Below are 21211 nucleotides of genomic sequence, written 5' to 3'. Positions count from 1 at the left end.
TTTATTAAGTGAATTGAAGGAGCAGCTAATGCACATACCAATACTAAACACAGCAAGCACTGTTCAATGGGACAAGCTCCGGGACAATGGTGGCGAGAGACAGTATTTTAGCTTACCGACAGTTCATTATTATATATAATATGTGTAAAAGTACTAGGGGCTAATAAAGCGTTAAAAAAAAAAGCTTTTAAACCCTTGACATAAGAACATTTTGAATCCAAACAATTAACATATAATACTAACCCCTTAAGGACCAGAGCATTTTTTGCACATTTGACCACTGTCACTTTAAGCATTAATTACTCTGGGATACTTTAACTTATGAATTTGATTCCGAGACTGTTTTTTCGTGACATATTCTACTTTATCACAGTGGTAAATTTTCATCGATAACTCTTTCTTAATGAAAAATTCCAAAATGTCATGAAAAATTTGAACATTTTGCATTTTTCTAACTTTGAAGCTCTGTGCTTGTGAGGAAAATAGACATACCAAATAAATTATATATTGATTCACATATACAATATGTCTACTTTATGTTGGCATTATAAAGTTGACATGTTTTTACTTAAAGTTCAGTGGCCAGTTCAATTTTTCAGGAACCAGTTCCGTTTTGAAGTGGATTTGAGGGGTCATCATATTAGAAATACTGCATGAATAACCCCATTATAAAAACTGCACCCCTCAAAGTATACAAAATGATATTCAGAATGTTTGTTAACCCTTTAGGTTTTTCACAGGAATAGCAGCAAAGTGAAGAAGAAAATTAAAAATTTCAATTTTTTACACTAACATGTTCATGTAAACCCAGTTTTTTTTATTTTTACAAAGGGTAAAAGGAGAACATGCCCCCCAAAATGTGTAACCCAATTTCTCTCGAGTAAGGAAATACCTCATATGTGAACGTAAATTGCTCTGTGGGTGCACTAGAGGTCGAAGGAGCGACAATGGGATTTTGGAGAGTAAATTTTGCTTTTAGGGGGCATGTCGCATTTAGAAAGCCCCTACGGTTCCATAACAGCAAAAGAAAAAATACATGGCATACTGTTTTGGAAACTACACCCCTCAAGGCACGTAACATGGGGTACAGTGAGCCTTAACACCCCACAGGTGTTTGACGACTTTTCGTTAAATTCGGATGTGTAAATGAAAATTTTACTAATGCAGTTTTGTTTCCCCAAATTTACCATTTTTACAAGAGGTAATAGAAGAAATGGGGTTACAAATTGGGGGGGGGGGGGCATTTTCTCCTTAGTATGGAAGTACCCCATGTGTGGATGTAAAGTGCTCTGCGGGCAAACTACAATGCTCAGAAGAGAAGGAGCTTTTGGAGAGAGAATTTGTTTGGAATGGAAATCGGGGGCCATGTGCATGTACAAAGCCCCCATGCTATGTGGGGTGTAAATGCTCACTGCACCCCTTATTACATTACGCGAGGGGTTTATTTCCAAAATGGGGTCACATGTGGGGGGGGTTCCACCGTTCTTGCACCATGGGGGCTTTGTATATTTGTTTGGCCTTCAATTCCAGCCAAATTCTCTCTCCAAAAGCCCAATGGCGCTCTTTCTCTTCTGAGGATTGTAGTGCACCAGCAGAGCACTTTACATCCACATATGGGATAATTATATACTCAGAAGAAATGGTGTTACAAATTTTGGGGGGCTTTTTTTCCTATTACCCCTTGTGAAAATGAAAAATTTGGGATAATACCACCATTTTTGTGAAAAAAAAATAAAAATAAAATTTTCAACAAAAATTCAAACACATGTGGGTAGTTAAGGCTCACTATACCCCTTGTTACGTTCCTTAAGGGGTGTAGTTTCCAAAATGGGGTCACATGTGGGTGTTTTTTTTTTGTTTGTCAGAACTGCTGTAATGATCAGCCACCCCTGTGTAAATCGCCTCAAATGTAAATGGTGCTCTCCCTCCTAAGCCCTGCTGTGCGCCCACATAGCAGTTTACATCCACATATGGGGTATTTCCGTACTCAGGATAAATTGTGTTACAAATTTTGGGGGTCTTTTTTTGCTTTTACCTCTTGTGAAAATAAAAAGTATGGGGCAACACCAGCAAGTTGGTGTAAAAAATTTAATATGCTGGAGTAGACCCCAACTTTACCTTTTCATAAGGGGTAAAAGGAGAAAAAGCCCCAAAAATGTGTTAGGCAATTTCTCCCGTGTACGGAAATACTTCATATGTGGCCCTAAACTGTTGCCTTGAAATACGACAGGGCTCCGAAGTGAGAGTGCTCCATGCGCATTTGAGGCCTAGATTAGGGATTTGCATAGGGGTGGACATAGGGGTATTCTATGCCAGTGATTCCCAAACAGGGTGCCTACAGCTACTGCAAAACTTCCAGCATGCCTGGACAGTCAATGGCAGTCCGGCAATACTGGGAGTGTTGGAAACAATGGCTCCGTTCTGGAAACAGTGCCGTACCAGATGTTTTTCATTTTTATTGGAGGGGGGGGGGGGGGGGTAACTGTGTAGGGGTATGTGTATATGTAGTGTTTCACCCTTTATTTTGTGTAGTGTAGTTCCCGCACTATCCACAGGTACTGATGGATAGTGCCGGAGACGCTGATTCCTATGATCCCTACCTTGGCCGGTATATCTGGAAATATGGCTGTAACTGGCACTGGCGGGGTTTCTGTAGCTTAACTTGCACTGACGTCAGCGCCACCCGTCCGTAGCGCCGCCTGCTTATGAATATTCATCCCCCCTCCCTCTGGCTCTCCCTCTCTTCGCCGCTCCTAACTGGTCTTCACCATGGCAGTGAAGTCCAGTTAGGAGCGGTGAAGAGAGGGAGAGCTGGAGGGAGGGGGGATGAATATTCATAAGCGGGCACACACACACAATTCAACTGCAGAGTAAAAAAAACAACAAAGACAAATACATACATAGAAATAAATACTCAGGTCTTGCGTTGGACATGATACAGAAATACAATTATAATACATATTGTTTGATTCCACAATCAGGACTTGGGCCTGACACAAACGGTCAGCTTTTCCTTAGCACAGGTCTTGTTGAATCTTCCCCACTGACCTGAAGAATACAGATAACCTGTTACACACAAATTAGCATAATTGCATTTTCAGCTTTGCCGTATATTTCATGGTAACATGAAGGGTAAATGGCTGTCATATGGAAAATGAAAGAATTTTGTTTTGTGAAAAAAACTATCTAAAAATGAAAAATGGGGCTTAAACTATAAAAAAAAAATGTTATTTGCTTTATTATTTTATTGTGCCCTCCCCTTAAATATGTTAAAATATATTTTCACTCTGTAACAGCCCTCATGATATATTCTATGTATAACCCCATCTAGGCTTTATGGTCTATTCACACGTACAGTATTCTGTGCAGATTTGATGCGCAGGATTTTCTGCAGCATATCTCAATGTAAACTGAATGACTGAACACAGCTTGAAATCCTGAGCATCAAATCTGCACAGACTACTGTACGTGTGAATAGACCCTTAAGGGGTATTCCAGGATTTTTTTTTATTTGACTATGCTACAGGGGCTGTAAAGTTAATGTAGTTCATAGTATAGTGTCTGTACCTGTGTGTGACGGTTTTCTCACTATTCTTCTGTGATTTTGACTCCAATATTTAATTTTATCAGCATACAAAATTTCTGTTGTCTCAGATTTTTCCCAGGTTGCAATGCGGCCAAGACCTGACTCACTAGTCAGCTGATGACAGGGAGCCTGTCTGCTTCAATGGGTGGAGCGATCACTTGGTGAGAGAGAGATCAATCTGCAACTAATGCAAAAGCTGTAGGAACCCTGATTGAAAACCACAGGTCTTTTGAATGGATGGAAAATGGAATTATGGGATTTGTAGGCAAAAATGAAAACTCAAAAAGGAAATACAAGTTCACAAAAAATCTAGCCTTAGTATCATGGTAATTAGAGATGAGCGAACTTACAGTAAATTCGATTCGTCACGAACTTCTCGGCTCGGCGGTCGCTGACTTTTCCTGCATAAATTAGTTCAGCTTTCTGGTGCTCCGGTGGGCTGGGAAATGTGGATACAGTCCTAGGAAAGAGTCTCCTAGGACTGTATCCACCTTTTCCAGCCCACCGGAGCACCGGAAAGCTGAACTCATTTATGCAGGAAAAGTCATCAACTGCCGAGCCGAGAAGTTTGTGACTAATCGAATTTACTGTAAGTTCGCTCATCTCTAATGGTAATCTCACAACATAGCCATTTAGCCCCAAGACAAGCGCAGATCCTTCCTAAGCATGTCCATTACTGCCTGCCAGGTACGTACTAAAATCACCTTATGGTGGATAACCCCTTTAAGGCTCATGGCAAGTTGTTTTACCACCCCTGTTTTTTCATTAGTTGACTGCCACCTTTCATTTCATCACATTCTCGTAGAGACATACTGTTAGTGTTTTAGGTGTACTGGTCCTATTCTTGGGCTTTTTTCTTTGTTATGTGGATTAAGAAAGCTTTAGTACACGTGCTCTTAGGCGGCTGAATTTACTTTCACTATAATTAATTAGTTTAACTAAAAAGATTGTTCCATTCTGCTGCCTATGAAAATCCACAGCGAGATTTGTGTCTGTGGCGGGGAGATTTGTATTTTCTTATAGTGTTAGTTATCCTTCCTAGGTAATGATTACTATGCATTATGCACCTGTGAGGCCATGCACCTATATCAGCCAACTTGGGTGGGGCTTGTAGCCTCTCTCCCCCCTTCCATTGTATGTGTGCTTAGTCACGCTGGAGGGAACTGGGAGCAGGCTGCATGTCGACCTAGTGCTGCTGTAATTGCCCATTGGCCCCTGGTTTTTGCTTATTACGCACAGGTAGGTTAGCGTTAGGTCCCGTGCCATCTGAGAAACCTTGGCGTTGGTGTGCGGGCTCTGGTGTGTCCTTTATATAAGGATACACTGGCGAATGTCTCAATTTTAACATCAGTGTTGAGGGATTAGCCAATGTCACTGTATACATCTACCACAGTAGTGCACCTAAATTTCTGTATTGTATTATTCTAATTGTTACACATCCACACCGTTTATCTGGTGTAGGATTCTATTGTGGCACTTGTAGTCCGCTGCAGGCATCCTCCATTGTATGCATTTTTATGCTGGGGATCGCCCCTAGCAACGGACTACAAGGGCAGGATCTGCTCCCCCAGTATATATGCACAACTGCATTTGGGGTTGAGCACCTCCAGCCATTTGAGACCACGTTTTTTGTTGTTGTTACTATGCATTATGGAAAGCACTGAGAATACATAGAAACCAGCCAACCTTGCACTCTGCAGACAGAGTTCCAAATGGTAAATTTACTACTTTTATAATGTAGGTGAAGATATTTTAAGGAAAATTTGCAGTCTTATTTAATATAGGACTGTATCTATATCAATGTGTCATCCACTATGTCTAGAGGAAAGATGGTTTCATTCACAGAAGGAGTTATCCACCATAAGGGGATTTTAGTACATACCTGGCAGACAGTAATGGACATACTTAGGAAGGATCCACACTTGTCTTGGGGCTAAATAGCTATGTTGTGAGATTACCATAATACTGTGGCTAGCTTGTTGTGAACTGGTATTTCCTGTTTGAGTTTTCTTCTTTTGCCTACAAATCTCATAATTCCTCTCTCCCACACTTCAGCCACCCCACCCATTGAAACATAAATGAGCTGCATCCATTCAAATCAGTGTTGCATTAGTTGCAGATTGAACCCTCCACCCATTGAAGCAGACAGGCTCCCTGCCATCAGCTGACTAGTGAGTCAGGTCTCGGCCATATTGCAAGCTGGGAAAAATCTGTGACAACAGTCATCTTGTATGCTGGTAAAAATAAATATTGGGGTTAAAATCAAATAAGAATTGTGAGAAAACCGTCACACACAGGTACAGACACTATATTATGAACTACACTAACTTTACAACCCCTGTAGCATAGTCAAATAAAAAAAAATTCCTGGAATACCCCTTTAATGTAAGAGCAGCGAGACTATGGAACTCTATGGAACTTGAGTTCTGGTGAAGTCATAAGAGTTTAAAAGGGGCCTGGACATGTTTCTGGAGAGTAATAACATTACATGGTATAGTCACCAGATTCTGGACAAGAGTTGTTGATCCAGGGATTTATTCCAATGACCAGATTCAGGAAGGATTTTTTTCTTGAAATAGGTAATATTGCCTTCTACCTGAAATGTTTTTTTTCCCTCTCTGGGTCAACACTATAGGGTAATAAGATGAGCTGGATGGATGTCTTTTTCAGACTTTAAAACTTTGTAGCATGGTAATTAATCTTTCAGTGTAGGAAAAATGCATGTTGGCAACCAATATCTGAAATGCTGAAAAGAAAAAAAAAATGACATTCAGAACTATAAACCTCTTGGAGACGGAGCCCATTATGACCCTAAGGACGGGAGCATTTTCTTTTCAAATCTGACCTCTATCACTATATGCGTTAATAACTCTGGGGCTTTTAATTATAAATTTTATTCCGAGACAGTTTTTTCTTGACATACTCTACTTTATGTTAGTGGTAAATATTTGTCGATACTTGAATCATTTCTTAGTGAAAAATTCCAAAATGTCAGGAAAAAATAGAAAATTTAGCATTTTTCTACCTTTGAAGCTCTCTGCTTGTAAGGAAAAAGGACATGTCAAATAAATTACATATTGATTCACATATACAATATGTAAACTTTATGTTTGGATCATAAAGTTGACATGTTTTTACTTTTTGGAAGACATCAGAGGGCTTCAAAGTATAGCAGCAATTTTCCAATCTTTCCAAAAATTTTTCAGGGACCAGTTAAGTTTAGAAGTGAGAATTCAGGTAGAAAACAGACATGGCGCACATCTACAATCTTGTATAATGATCTGATTGCTTCTCAGCATAATATCAAAAACTAACAGGTTGTTAGTATACATTTTTGATCAAAAAGTACAAGCCCACTCGCCACGTCAAGGCCACCTATTCAGAGTGGGTCCACGGGGGGGGGTTGTCGCGGCGACCACCGCCGCAACACCAGCGTCCACGGGGGGAGGGGGATAGAAACGACCCACTGGCAGAGCGGCCCCAATGCCACTCAAACCAGTCTATGGGCTGCACCCGCCCGCAGACACAGCGCCACGGCAACAACGGACGCCGCCCAGCACCACACCAGTGTGAACAAGGTGTAATGGCTCACTTACCATGCTCTCCCAGTCAGACTGGGAGGCTACTAGGAATGGAATGGCCCTTATGTAGCTAATTACTATAAGGGTTGGGCTGAGGGGTTACAATAGGGTTGGGCTGAGGGGGTGGGGAAGAGTGCAGCACATGTTCAAACAAAAAAAAGGGAAGAAAGAAATCACAGTGTGAATTCAGGTAGAAAACAGACATGGCGCACATCTACAATCTTGCATAATGATCTGATTGCTTCTCAGCATAATATCAAAAACTAACAGGTTGTTAGTATACATTTTTGATCAAAAAGTACAAGCCCACTTGCCACGTCAAGGCCACCTATTCAGAGTGGGTCCCTAACGTCCCTAGCATAAAATGGCGTAGCACTGGGCGGCGACCACCACCGCCGCGACACCAGCGTCCACGGGGGGGGGGGGGGGAATGACCCACTGGCAGAGCGGCCCCAATGCCACTCAAACCAGTCTATGGGCCGCACCCACCCGCAAACACAGCGCCACGGCAGCAACGGACGCCGCCCAGCACCACACCAGTGTGAACCAGTGATCTAAAATGTATACTAACAACCTGTTAGTTTTTGATATTATGCTGAGAAGCAATCAGATCATTATACAAGATTGTAGATGTGCGCCATGTCTGTTTTCTACCCGAATTCACACTGTGATTTCTATCCTTCCCTTTTTTTTTTTTTTTTTTGAACATGTGCTGCACTCTTCCTCACCCCCTCAGCCCAACCCTATATAGGTGGTAATTAGCCACACAAGGGCCATTTCATTCCTAGCAGCCTCCCAGTATGACTGGGAGAGCATGGTAAGTGAGCCATTAAGCCTTGTTCACACTGGTGTGGTGCAGGGCGGCATCCGTTGCTGCCGTGGCGCTGTGTCTGCGGGCGGGTGCGGACCATGGACTGGTTTGAGTGGCATTGGGGCTGCTCTGCCAGTGGGTTGCTCCCCCCCCGGTGGTGGTCGCCGCCCAGTGCTACGCCATTTTATGCTAGGGACGTTAGGGACCCACTCTGAATAGGTGGCCTTGATGTGGCGAGTGGGCTTGTACTTTTTGATCAAAAATGTATACTAACAACCTGTTAGCAATCAGATCATTATACAAGATTGTAGATGTTTTCTACCCGAATTCACACTAAGTTTAGAAGTGAATTTGAGGGTCTTTATGTTGGAAATCCCCTATGATGGACCCCTTTAGGAAAACTGCACCCCTCAAAGTATTCAAAATGACATTCAAAAAGTTTGTTAACCCTTTAGGTGTTTCACAGGAATAGCAGCAAAATGGAGGAGAAAAATCAAAATCGCCATTTTTTACACTAACATGTTATTGTAGCCCCATTATTTTCATTTATACAAGGGGTAAAAGGTAAAAAGGCCTCTCAAAACTTGTAACTTATTTTCTCTCGAGTAAGGAAATACCTCATATGTGGATGTAAAGTGCTCTGTGGGTGCACTAAAGGACTCAGAAGGGAAGGAGTGACAATGAGATTTTGGAGAGTGAATTTTGCTGAAATGATTTTTGGGGGGCATGTCACATTTAGGAAGCCCCCATGACATCAGAGCAGTAAAAAAAAAAAAAACACATGGCATACTATTTTGAAAACTTCACCCCTCAAGGAATGTAACAAGGGGTAAATTGAGTCGTTATACCCCACAGGTGATTGACGAACTTTCGTTAACCCCTTAAGGACCAGGCCCATTTTGGCCTTTTTTGCATATCTGACCATTGTCACTTTAAGTATTAATAACTCTGGGATGCTTTTACCTTTCATTCTGATTCCGAGATAGTTTTTTCGTGACATATTCTACTTTGTTAGTGGTAAAATTTCATCGATACTTGCATCATTTCTTGGTAAAAAATTCCCAAATTTTTACTTTGAAGCTCTCTGCTTATCAGGAAAATAGACATTCCAAATAAATTATATATTGATTCACATATACAATACGTCTACTTTATGTTTGCATCATAAAGTTGACATGTTTTTACTTTTGGAAGACATCAGAGGGCTTCAAAGTACAGTGACCCCCCGACCTACGATGGCCCCGACAATAGATAATTTCAACATACGATGGCCTCTCAGAGGCCATCGCATGTTGAAGGCAGCATCAACATGTGATGCTTTTGTATCTCGGGGCCATCGCATAAATGGCTATACGGCAGCGCAGACTGCTTCAGCTGTCACCGGATAGCCGTTTACCGGGCCCGTGTGGTCCGCTGACGATCACTTACCTGTCCTCGGGGCTCCGTCGCGTCCTCTTCAGGATCCCCTGCATCGTCGGCTCTCTCCATCGTCGTCATCACATCGCTTCGCACGCCGTTCCATCATCCAATAGGAGCGGCGTGCGTAGCGACGTGAGAGCGAGGATGCAGGGGAAGCAGAGGCCTTGCCGGAGCGTCGGGGACACCCCGGGGACGCGGCGACAGCGAGGGAGGGTGACATCCAGGGCAGCGGTGACGGTCCGGAGCGGCGGGGACACGTGAGTATAACCTCCAATACCAGTGGTCTTCAATCTGCGTACCTCCAGATGTTGCGAAACTACATCTCCCAGAATGCTCGTACAGCCATTAGCTTTCCTGGCATGCTGGGTGTTGTAGTTTTGCAACATCTGGAGGTCCACAGGTTGTAGACCACTGTCCTATACTTTACATTGCAAGGATCCCTCAACATGCAATGGTTTCAACAAATGATGGTTCATTTGGAAAGGATTACAATCGTATGTTGAGGGACCACTGTACAGCAGCAATTTTCAAATTTTTCACAAAATTTTCAAAATCTGAATTTTTCAGGGACCAGTTCAGTTTTGAAGTGGATTTGAAGGCCCTTCATATTAAAAATACCCAATAAATGAGCCCATTATAAAAACTGCACCCCTCAATGACATTCTGTAAGTGTGTTAACCCTTTAGGTGTTTCACAGGAATAGCAGCAAAGTGAAGGAGAAAATTCAAAATCTTCATGTTCTTGTAAACCCAGTTTTTGAATTTTTACAAGGGGTAAAGGGAGAAAAATCTTCCTAAAATTTGTAACCCAATTTCTCTCGAGTAAGGAAATACCTCATGTGTATGTGAAGTGTTCGGCAGGCGCAGTAGAGGGCTCAGAGGGAAGGAACGACAATGGGATTTTGGAGTTTTGCTGAAATGGTTTTTGGGGGGCATGTCCCATTAAGGAAGCCCCTATGGTGCTAGGACAGCAAAAAAAAAAAACTCACATGGCATACTATTTTGGAAACTAGACCCCTCAAGGAATGTAACAAGGGGTACAGTGAGCCTTAACACCCCACAGGTGTTTGACAACTTTTCGTTAAATTTGGATGTGTAAATGAAATAAATGTTTTCACTAAAATGCTGCTTTTCCACCATATTTTACATTTTTACAAGGTGTAATAGGAGAAAATGACCCCCAATATTTGTAGCCCCATTTCTTCTTAGTATGAAAATACCCCATGTGTTGACATCAAGTGATCTGCTGGCGCACTACAATGCTCAGAAGAGAAGAAGCGCCATTGAGCTTTACATCCACATAGGGGGTATTTTCTTACTCAGAAGAAATGGAGTTACAAATTTTGGGGGGCTTTTTTTCCTATTTTCCCTTGTGAAAATGAAAAATTTAGGGTAACACCAGCATTTTAGTGAAATTATTATTTTTTTTTTCATTTTTCCATCCAATGTTGAAGAATTTTCATTAAACACCTGTGGGGTGTTAAGGCGCACTATACCCCTTGTTACAGTCTGTGAGGGGTGTATTTTCCAAAATGGGGTCACATGTGGGTATTTATTTTTTGGCGTTTATGTTAGAACTGCTGTAAAATCGGCCACCCCTGTGCAAATCACCAATTTAGGCCTCAAATGTACATAGTGCGCTCTCACTCCTGAGTCTTGTTGTGCATCCGCAGAGAATTTTATGCCCACATATGAGGTATTTCCGTACTCAGGAGAAATTGCGTTACAAATTTTGGGGGTCTTTTTTTGCTTTTACTGTTTGTGAAAATAAATAGTATGGGGCAACTCCAGCATTTTAGTGTAAAAAATTTAAAAAAATTTACACTAACAGGCTGGTGTAGACCCCAACTTTTTGTTTTCATAAGGGGTAAAAGGAAAAAAGCCCCCCAAAATTTGTAGTGCAATTTCTCCCGTGTACGGAAATACCCCATATGTGGCACTAAACTGTTTCCTTGAAATACGACTTGGCTCTGAAGTGAGAGAGCGCCATACACATTTGAGGACTAAATTAGGGATTGCATAGGGGTGGACATAGGGGGTATTCTACGCCAGTGATTCCCAACAGGGTGCCTCCAGCTGTTGCTAAACTCCCAGTATGCCTGGACAGTCGGTGGCTGTCCGGAAATGCTGTGATTTGTTGTTTTGCAACAGCAGGAGGCTCCGTTTTGGAAACACTGCCGTACAATACGTTTTTCATTTTTATTGGGGAGGACAGTGTAAGGTGGTGTATATGTAGTGTGTTACCCTTTATTTTGTGTTAGTGTAGTGTTTTTAGGGTACATTCGCACTGGCGGGTTACGGTGAGTATTCCGCTAGGAGTTTGCGCTGCGGTGAAAAATTTACCGCAGCCCAAACTTGAAGCAGGAAACTTAATGTAAACCTGCCCGTGTGAATGTACCCTGTACATTTACATGGGGGGGGCAAACCTCCAGCTGTTTCAAAACTACAACTCCCAGCATGTACTGACAGACCGTGCATGCTGGGAGTTGTACTTTTGCAACAGCTGGAGGCACACTGGAAAATACTTAGTTAGGTAACAGAACCTAACTGAAGGTTTTCCAACCAACCATTGTGCCTCCAGCTGTTGCAAAACTTAAACTCCCAGTATGTACTGATCGCCGAAGGGAATGCTGGGATTTGCAGTTTTGCAACATCTGGAGGTCTACAGTTTAGAGACCACTGCACAGTGATCTCCAAACAGTGGCCCTCCAGATATTGCAAAACTACAAATTCCAGCATGCCCAGACAACAAACAGCTGTGTGGGCATGCTAGGAGTTGTAGTTTTGCAAGATCTAGAGGGCCATAGTTTAGAGATCACTGCACAGTGATCTCCAAACTGCAGCCCTCCAGCTGTTGTAAAACTACAAATCCCAGCATGCCCACACAGCAAACAGCTGTCTGGGCATGCTGGGAGTTGTAGTTTTGCAACATCTGGAGGGCTACAGCTTAGAGACCACTGTATAGTGGTCTCAGACTGTAGCCCTCCAGATGTTGCTAGGCAACTCACCGGCTTCCGTAGGATCCAGGGAGCCGCATAGCCATCCTCTTCTGCCGCCTGCTGCCACCACCGATCGCTGCCCGCTGCCACCACCGATGGGTAAATGGACTTCGTCCCCGGTCCCCTTCGGTTTCCCTGTTCTGTTCGGCCTATTGTGGGTGGGCAGAATGGGGAAACTGAAAGTTAATCCCCCCGCCCTGCTATTGGTCGTCGCTTCTGGCGACCAATAGCAGGAATAGGAGGGGTGGCACCTATCCGCGATCCCCCGCGATCAACCGCGATCCCCCTTATATTCTGGGTCATGGGGTCATGGGGTCACCATAGACCGGTATGACCTGGAATCGGCGCAAATCGAAAATGTGAATTCACTTGCGATTTGTGCCGATTGCCGACATGGGGGGGGGGGGGGGTGCGGTCTGATGACCCCCCCCTGGGCATTTGCACGGGGTGCCTGCTGATCGATATCAGCAGTCACCCCGGTCCCCGCCCGGCACGCTGTGGGGACCGAAATTCCCCATGACGTACGCGTACGTCGTTGGTCCTTAAGTACCAGGGAGCTAGGACGTACGCGTACGTCCTTGGTCCTTAAGAGGTTAAAGTGGGACGTAAAAATGAAAAATTTGATTTTTAACACTAAAATGCTGGTGTTACCCCAAACTTTTCATTTTCACAAGGAGTAATAGGCGAAAATGCCCCCCAAATTTTGTAAGGAAATACTTCATATGTGGCTGTAAATTGCTCTGTGGAAGGAGAGGGAAGGGAGGGAGCGACATTTGGCTTTTGGAGAGCGAATTTTGCTGAAATGGTTTTGGGGGGGGCATGTCACATTTAGGAAGTCCCCATGATGCCTGAACAGTTAAAAAAAACAAAAAAAAAAACACATGGCATACTATTTTGGAAACTACACCCCTCAAGGAAGGTAACAAGGGGTAAAGTGAGCCTTAAAACCCCACAGGTGATTGACGAACTTTCGTTAAAATGGGACGTAAAAATAATAATGAAAAAAAATATTCAATAAAATGCTGTTGTTACCCCAAATTTTTCTCTTTCACAAGGGGTATTAGGAGAGAAAGCCCCCAAAAATTTGTAGCCCCATTTCTTCTGAGTATGAAAATACCCCATATGTGGATGTAAAGTGCTCTATGTGCACACTATAATGCTAAGAAGAGAAGGAGTGCCATTGGGCTTTTTAAGAGAGAATTTGGTTGGAATAGAAGTCGGGGGCCATGTGCGTTTCCAAAGCCCCCCATGGTGCCAGAACAATGGACACACACACACGTGACCCCATTTTGGAATCTACACCCCTCACGGAATGTAATAAGGATTGCAGTGAGCATTTACACCCAACTGGCGTTTGACAGATCTTTAGAACAGTGGGTTATGCAAATGGAAAATTACATTTTTCATTTTCACGGACCATTGTTCCAAAAATCTGTCAGACACCTGGGGGGTGTAAATGCTCACTGTACCCCTTGTTACAATCCATGAGGGGTGTAGTTTCCAAAATGGGGTCACATGTGGGGGGTCCACTGTTCTGGCAGCTTGGTGGCTTTGTAAATGCACAAGGGCTTCAATTCCAGCCTAATTCTCTCTCAAAAAGGAGATGGTGCTCCTTCTCTTCTGAGCCTTGTAGTTTGCCAGCAGAGCACTTTACATCCACATATGGGGTATTTCCATACTCAGAAGAAATGGGGTTACAAATTGTGGGAGTCTTTTTTCCTATTTCCCTTGTGAAAATGAAAAATTTGGGGTAACACCAGCATTTCAGGGGGAAAAAAACTAACTTTTAATTTTCACGTCCAACTGAAAATTTGTTAAAGACCTGTGGGGTGTAAATGCTCACTGTAAACCTTGTTACGTTCCATGAGGGGTGTAGTTTCCAAAATGGGGTCACCCATGTTTTTTTCTTTTTTTTGCATTTATGTCAGAACTGCTGTAACTATCAGCTACCCCTGTGCAAATCACCAATTTAGGCCTCAAATGTACATGGCGCTCTCTCACTCCTGAGCCTTGTTGTGCGTCTGCAGAGCACTTTGCATCCACACATGGGGTATTTCCGTACTCAGGAGAAATTGCATTACAAATTGTGGGGGTCTTTTTCTCCTTTTACCTCTTGGGAAAATGTAAAGTATGGGGCAACACCAGGATGTTAGGGTAAATTTTTGTATTTTTTAAATTAACATGCTGGTGTAGCCCCTAACGTTTCTTTTTCATAAGAGGTAAAAGGAGAAAATCCCCCCTAAAATTTGTAACGCAATTTCTCTTGACTACTGAAATACCCCATATGTGGCCCTAAACTGTTGCCTTGAAATACAACAGGGCTCCGAAGTGAGAAAGCGCCATGCGCATTTGGGGCCTACATTAGGACTTTGCAATAGGGACGAACCCGGATAGAAGGATTGGGCTTATCTCCACCAAAACCCTACGGCAGTGTTTCCCAAACAGGGTGCCTCCAGCTGTTGCAAAACTCCCACCCTGCTAGGACAGTCAATGGCTGTCCGGCAATACTGGGAGTTGTTGTTTTGCAACAGCTGGAGGCTCCATTTTAGAAACACTGCCGTATGATGAGACTTTTTCATTTTTATTGGGGGGGGTAACTGTGTAGGGGTGTATGTATACGTAGTATTTTACTTTTTATTTTGTGTTAGTGTAGTGTAGTGTTTTTTGGGTACATTCACAAGGGCGGGGGTTCACAGTGAGTTTTCTGCTGGGAGTTTGAGCTGCGGTGGAAAATTTGCCGCAGCTCAAACTTGTAGAAGGAAACCCACTGTAAACCCGCCCATGTGACTGTACATTGACATGGGGGGGGGCACCCCAAACCTTCAGCTGTTGCAAAACTACAACTCCCCGAATGCACTGACAAGACCGTACATGCTGGGAGTTGTAGTTTTGCAACAGATGTGGGCACACTGGTGGGGAGTTAGGAAACAGACTCTAGCTCAGTGATTCCAACCTGTGTGCCTCCAGCTGTTGCAAAACTTCAACTTCCAGCATGCACGGTCTGTCAGTGCATTCTGAGAGTTGTAGTTTTGCAACAGCTGGAGGCACACGGGTTGGAATCACTGAGTTAGGAAACAGACTCTAGCTCAGTGTTTCCCAACCAGTGTGCCTACAGCTGTTGCAAAACTACAATTCCCAGCATTCCCAGACAGTCAGGGATGCTGGGCGGTGTAGTTCTGCAATATCTGGCCCTTCAGATGTTGCAGAACTACAACTCCCAGCATGCTTCGACAGTTTGGGCATGCTAGAAGTTGTAGTTATGCAACAGCTGGGGAAGAACAGTTTGGAGACCGCTAAGTAGTGGTCTCCAAACTGTAGCCCTCTAGATGTTGCAAAACTACAACTCCATGCATGCCCAGACTGTCCAGGCATGCTGGGAGTTGTAGTTCTGCAACATATGAAGGGCCAGATATTGCAGAACTACATGCCCAGCATCCCTGACTGTCTAGGCATGCTGGGAATCGTAGTTTTGCAACATCTGGGGGGCTACAATTTAGAGACCACTGTATAGTGGTCTCCAAACTGTGCCACTTCATATGTTGCAAAACTAGAACTCCCAGCATACCCAGACTGTCAGTGCATGCTGAAAGTTGTAGTTTTGCAACATCTGTGCTATCCAAACTGTGGCCCTCCAGATGTTGCAAAACTAAAACTCCCAGCATGCCCAGACAGCCTTTGGCTGTCTGGGCATGCTGGGAGATGTAGTTTTGAAACTTTTAGAAGGCCACAGTGAAGATCACTTACCAGCGAGCTTCGCTGCTGCCTCCTCTGACACACTTTCCGGCCGCGATTTGCAGCGATCGCCGACATGGGGGCATTGCCACGGGATCCCAGTCCGGTCCAAAGGATAGGGGATAAGATGCCTGATCGCAGGAGTCCCGCTGCTGGGGATCCCCGTGATCTTGCACGCGGCACCCCGTTTGTAATCAGTCCCCGGAGCATGTTCGCTCCGGGTCCGATTACTGTCGATCACGGGGCCGGCGGCGAGTGCCGTCACGCCTCCGCCCCGTGTGACCTCATGCTCCGCCCCTCAATGCAAGTCTATGGCAGGGGGCATGACAGCTATCACGCCCCCTCCCCTAGGCTTGCATTGAGGGGCGGAGCATGACATGACGAGGGGGGAGATGTGACGTCACACGCCGTCGGCCCTGTGGTCGCCGCTAATCGGACCCGGAGCGAACACGCTCCGGAGACTGATTACAAACGGGGTGCCGCGTGCAAGATCACGGGGGACTCCCGCAATCAGGCATCTTATCCCCTATCCTTTGGATAGGGGATAAGATGTATAAGCACCGGAGAACCCCTTTAACATTACGTTCAGAACCCAGGGTTCGGGCGGCTGTGGGCATGATGTCATGCCACGCCCCCTGGTTACATCATACCACGCCCCTTCCATTCATGTCTATGGGAGCAGGCGTGGCAGCCGTCACACCCCTCCCATAGACATGCATGGAGGAGGCGTGGCGTGACATCATGACCACAGCCGCCCAAACCCAGCGTTCTGAACATATTGTTTAGAACGCCGGGTGCATGAACTGTGATCATCGCGGGTCCCAGCGGCAGACCCCTACAATCAGCCATCTTATCCCCTATCCTTTGGATAGGGGGTAAGATGTCTATTTGCGGAGTACCCCTTTAAGTGTCGTAACATAAAATAATATATATATATTTTTTTTTTAAGATAAATTTGCAAAAATGTCTAAAATTCTATTTTTATATTCTCGTTATAGGGTGTTGAGTGCAGATTGATGCTGAAAACTTTACTTTTATTTTTTTAGATTCGCACAAGGCCTCAGCTTAATAAAATGTAAAGGGTCTGAGGCCTTTCTGAATGCATTGTAGTTGTAAACTGGCATATGATTTTATATTCCTCCATGTCCCATTGTTTAGATCATGGATTCTTAACCAGGGGCCTATGAATTCCAGTGCTGTCTGTGAATAGGTTTAAGGGGTCTATATATGTGAATGGTAAAAATCTATATATATATATATATATATATATATATATATATATATATATATATATATATTTCATTTAATTGAAATCTAGCAATCGCTTTATAGATGAATGTTTGCTAAAAAAAATCCTGTAGGATTGGAGCGACATGTAATTAAAAGAAAAAAAAAGATTTACCATAGAAGTTATACAGAAAAAGATAATCTTTTAATATAGACCTTCTGTACATTGTTAGCCTTCACATAGTGTTATAAATAGTGCAAATATTTCCTCTATGGCTGTGTGAGGGTAAGCAAGGAATTTGTAACAGACTCTGTAATCATAAAATGTTGCCACGGTCTCTATTAGGATGTATAATAAAAATAATCAACACAACATATAAAATGTATTTATTAAAAAAATACCAGTAAGTTAAATAATAGTATAGAATAGTAAAGTTGAGGTTCTAGTCCAGTGCATATTGGTCTGTTTAATCCTGAAGTGTTTCAAAAAGGGCAACACATTATAATATGGTATACACCATAAGGTGATTTTAGTCCTTACCTGCCAGACAGTAATGGACATTCTTGTCTTGTAGCTAAATGACTATGTTCTAAGTAAGCCATAGCACTGTGGCTATCTTTTTGTAAAATGGCTTTTCCTGTTGGAGTTTCCTCCCTTCAACTACAAGTCCAATGATTCCTTGTTTGTAAGTGTGAGGTCCCTTTTCTCCCTCCCACACATCAGCCGGCCCACCCATTGAAACACACCTGTGGAGCTCCCTTCCATGCAATAGACCAGGGTGCCTCCAGCTGTTGCAAAACTACAATTCCTTGCAGAATGATCTCCCTCCCACCTAGTGGTTGCTCTACCCATTGAAGCAAAGACTCCCAACCTGGGAAAACCTGAGATGACCCTAATTTTGTATGCTGTATGTGCAAAAATCACAGAAGAATTGCGAGACCACCATGAAACACAGGTACAAATACTATATTATGAGCTATACAAATTTTACAACCCCTGTAGCATAGTCAAATAAATACAAAAAATCCTACTTTTATCATTTAAATTAATAGGAAGTCAAGGAGGGTTTTCTCTGTACTGAACTAGCCCAAGGCTCCTTAGTGACCACCATAAAAAAAACATGAGTAGTCACTTTGGGGTTAACAATTAGCTCTTCTTTATGTTGTTTCCTAACATACTTACTTTTAGAATGCATTCTTTAGTATTTCAGGCAAAATCTTGAATTACTGCAGCCCTATAATTCCTGTCTGATAATTTTAGCAGCAGGGACAGATAAAAAGAGCTAAAATAACCTGAATATCTCACCTAAACATAACACTACAAACTACTTGTCTGTCTGTGGAGCTAGTAACGTCTAGTGATTATATCTGCCTCCATACTCAGATCAGCAGTGTGTATGAGCATACTGAAAAGAGAGGAAAAACAAGAAGTATAAAGTGAGCCAGCAGGCTGCTAGAAACAGTGACGGAACGGGGTGCAGCTCCCTTTATTATTAACATGGCAGGGGATGATAAGTTCCTGTTTGTGAATTAGAGAGATGGAAAGGTGTGCTTTGGGGAGAAACACTTCACAAAGGTGCTCTGTATTTAAGGGATCTAAGAGCACTATAAATGTTATGTTTTTGACTTTTATTTTTAGCAATGCTTATTCTATAGCACAACACGTGCTACTGTGTTTGGTACTCTGCATTAGCTTTTGCCTTTATCATCCAGTGTTTATCTGCTTTTAAATGAATTGTTTTTCACATTTGGGGTTTACTTTTGTGTGCAGTATCAAACTTTGTGTAGCTTGTGTGTGCAGTATCAAACTTTGTGTAGCTTGTGTGTGCAGTAACAAACCTTGTGTAGCTTGTGTGTGCAGTAAAAAACCTTGTGTAGCTTGTGTGTGCAGTAACAAACCTTGTGTAGCTAGTGTGTGCAGTAACAAACCTTGTGTAGCTTGTATGTGCAGTAACAAACCTTGTGTAGCTAGTGTGTGCAGTAACAAACCTTGTGTAGCTTGTGTGTGCAGTAACAAAACTTGTGTAGCTTGTGTGTGCAGTAACAAACCTTGTGTAGCTTGTGTGTGCAGTAACAAACCTTGTGTAGCTTGTGTGTGCAGTAACAAACCTTGTGTAACTTGTGTGTGCAGTAACAAACCTTGTGTAGCTTGTGTGTGCAGTAACAAACCTTGTGTAACTTGTGTGTGCAGTAACAAACCTTGTGTAACTTGTGTGTGCAGTAATAAACCTTGTGTAGCTTGTGTGTGCAGTATCAAACTTTGTGTAGCTTGTGTGTGCAGTAACAAACCTTGTGTAGCTTTGTGTGCAGTAACAAACCTTGTGTAGCTTGTGTGTGCAGTAACAAACCTTGTGTAGCTTGTGTGTGCAGTAACAAACCTTGTGTAACTTGTGTGTGTGCAGTAACAAACCTTGTGTAACTTGTGTGTGCAGTAACAAACCTTGTGTAACTTGTGTGTGCAGTAACAAACCTTGTGTAACTTGTGTGTGCAGTAACAAACCTTGTGTAGCTTGGAGGACATCGGGGGAGATTTACCAAGTGTCTTATTGTAAGATTCTCTTTGTTGGTCATGGCTACCAATCACAGCTCAGATTTTATGTTGCATATTGCATTTGTAAAATAGCAACCAATCAGAGCTCAGGTTTTATTTTACCAGAGCAATATGAGACATGAAAGGTGAGTTGTGATTGGTTGCTGCTTTGATCGGTGAAGAGAATCTTACTATCTTAATAAATCTCCCTCCATTGTTACTCATCGATTTCGGTTTTTGTTACAATTCCTTATAGGTTGATAAAAGCAAATGGTCAAAATTTGAGACACAGCAAAACATTTGCAAAGTCAACTACCTAACTGGTTTTGGTTCAGCTTTACAGGTGCGACAAATACGGAATCAAAAGGAAAAAAATCAGACGTTCTAAATATCTTCTCTGTTGCATCAGGACATCTGTATGAACGTTTTCTTAGGTAAGGATGCAATTCCATAAAAAAGAAACTCTTGTTTATTTATGTTATCAGCATAAAAAGCTTTTACATTGTCCGATTGGTTTACATTTATCATTAGCAGTCTTTTTATATTTTCTTCAATGTAGCTTCTTTAATTCAAGCACAGACCTACTGTATATTTGTTTATTTATAAATTAAAAAAATGTATAAATATATTGGATATTTATAGCACTAAAGAAAATCATATGTTGGGGCAGATGTATTAATGTTGTAGACCAGGGGTGTCAAACTCAAATTCATTGGGGGCCGCATCAGCAGTTTGATCACCCTCAAAGGGCTGTTTGTATCTGTAGGACCCCTCCCCCCCCCCCCCCCCCCACATACTGTATATGCCGGCGTATAAGACGACTGGGTGTATAAGACGGCCCCCAACTTTTACAGTTAAAATGTAGAGTTTGGGATATACTCGCCATATAAGACTACCCCTCCTACTGCAATGTACAGTACCTTGTAGTTCCCCCCACATTAGGTAGGCAGCATGTTCCCCCACATTAGGTTGGCAGTATAGTTCCCCCACATTAGGTTGGCAGTATAGTTCCCCCCACATTAGGTTGGCAGTATAGTTCCCCCCACATTAGGTTGGCAGTATAGTTCCCCCCACATTAGGTTGGCAGTATAGTTCCCCCCACATTAGGTTGGCAGTATAGTTCCCCCCACATTAGGTTGGCAGTATAGTTCCCCCCACATTAGGTTGGCAGTATAGTTCCCCCCACATTAGGTTGGCAGTATAGTTCCCCCCACATTAGGTTGGCAGTATAGTTCCCCCCACATTAGGTTGGCAGTATAGTTCCCCCCACATTAGGTAGGCAGTATAGTTCCCCCCACATTAGGTGGGCAGTATAGTTCCCCCCACA

General features: G+C 43.0%; 1 protein-coding gene across 2 annotated transcripts in view; it reads left to right on the top strand.

Moving 5' to 3' along the window:
* Positions 1-21211, top strand: part of UGGT2 (UDP-glucose glycoprotein glucosyltransferase 2) — a 409630-nt gene that overhangs the window by 362051 nt on the left and 26368 nt on the right. For both annotated transcript variants that reach the window (XM_056555597.1, XM_056555598.1), the window contains one exon: positions 20220-20318. In XM_056555597.1, the coding sequence (XP_056411572.1) occupies positions 20220-20318 (99 nt within the window). The remainder of the gene's footprint in view (positions 1-20219; positions 20319-21211) is intronic.

Source organism: Hyla sarda, chromosome 2, assembly GCF_029499605.1.
Source record: "Hyla sarda isolate aHylSar1 chromosome 2, aHylSar1.hap1, whole genome shotgun sequence".
Lineage (NCBI taxonomy): Eukaryota > Metazoa > Chordata > Amphibia > Anura > Hylidae > Hyla > Hyla sarda.
The sequence above is the reverse complement of the archived record's forward strand: the minus strand, read 5'-3'. Positions and strand labels throughout refer to the sequence as shown.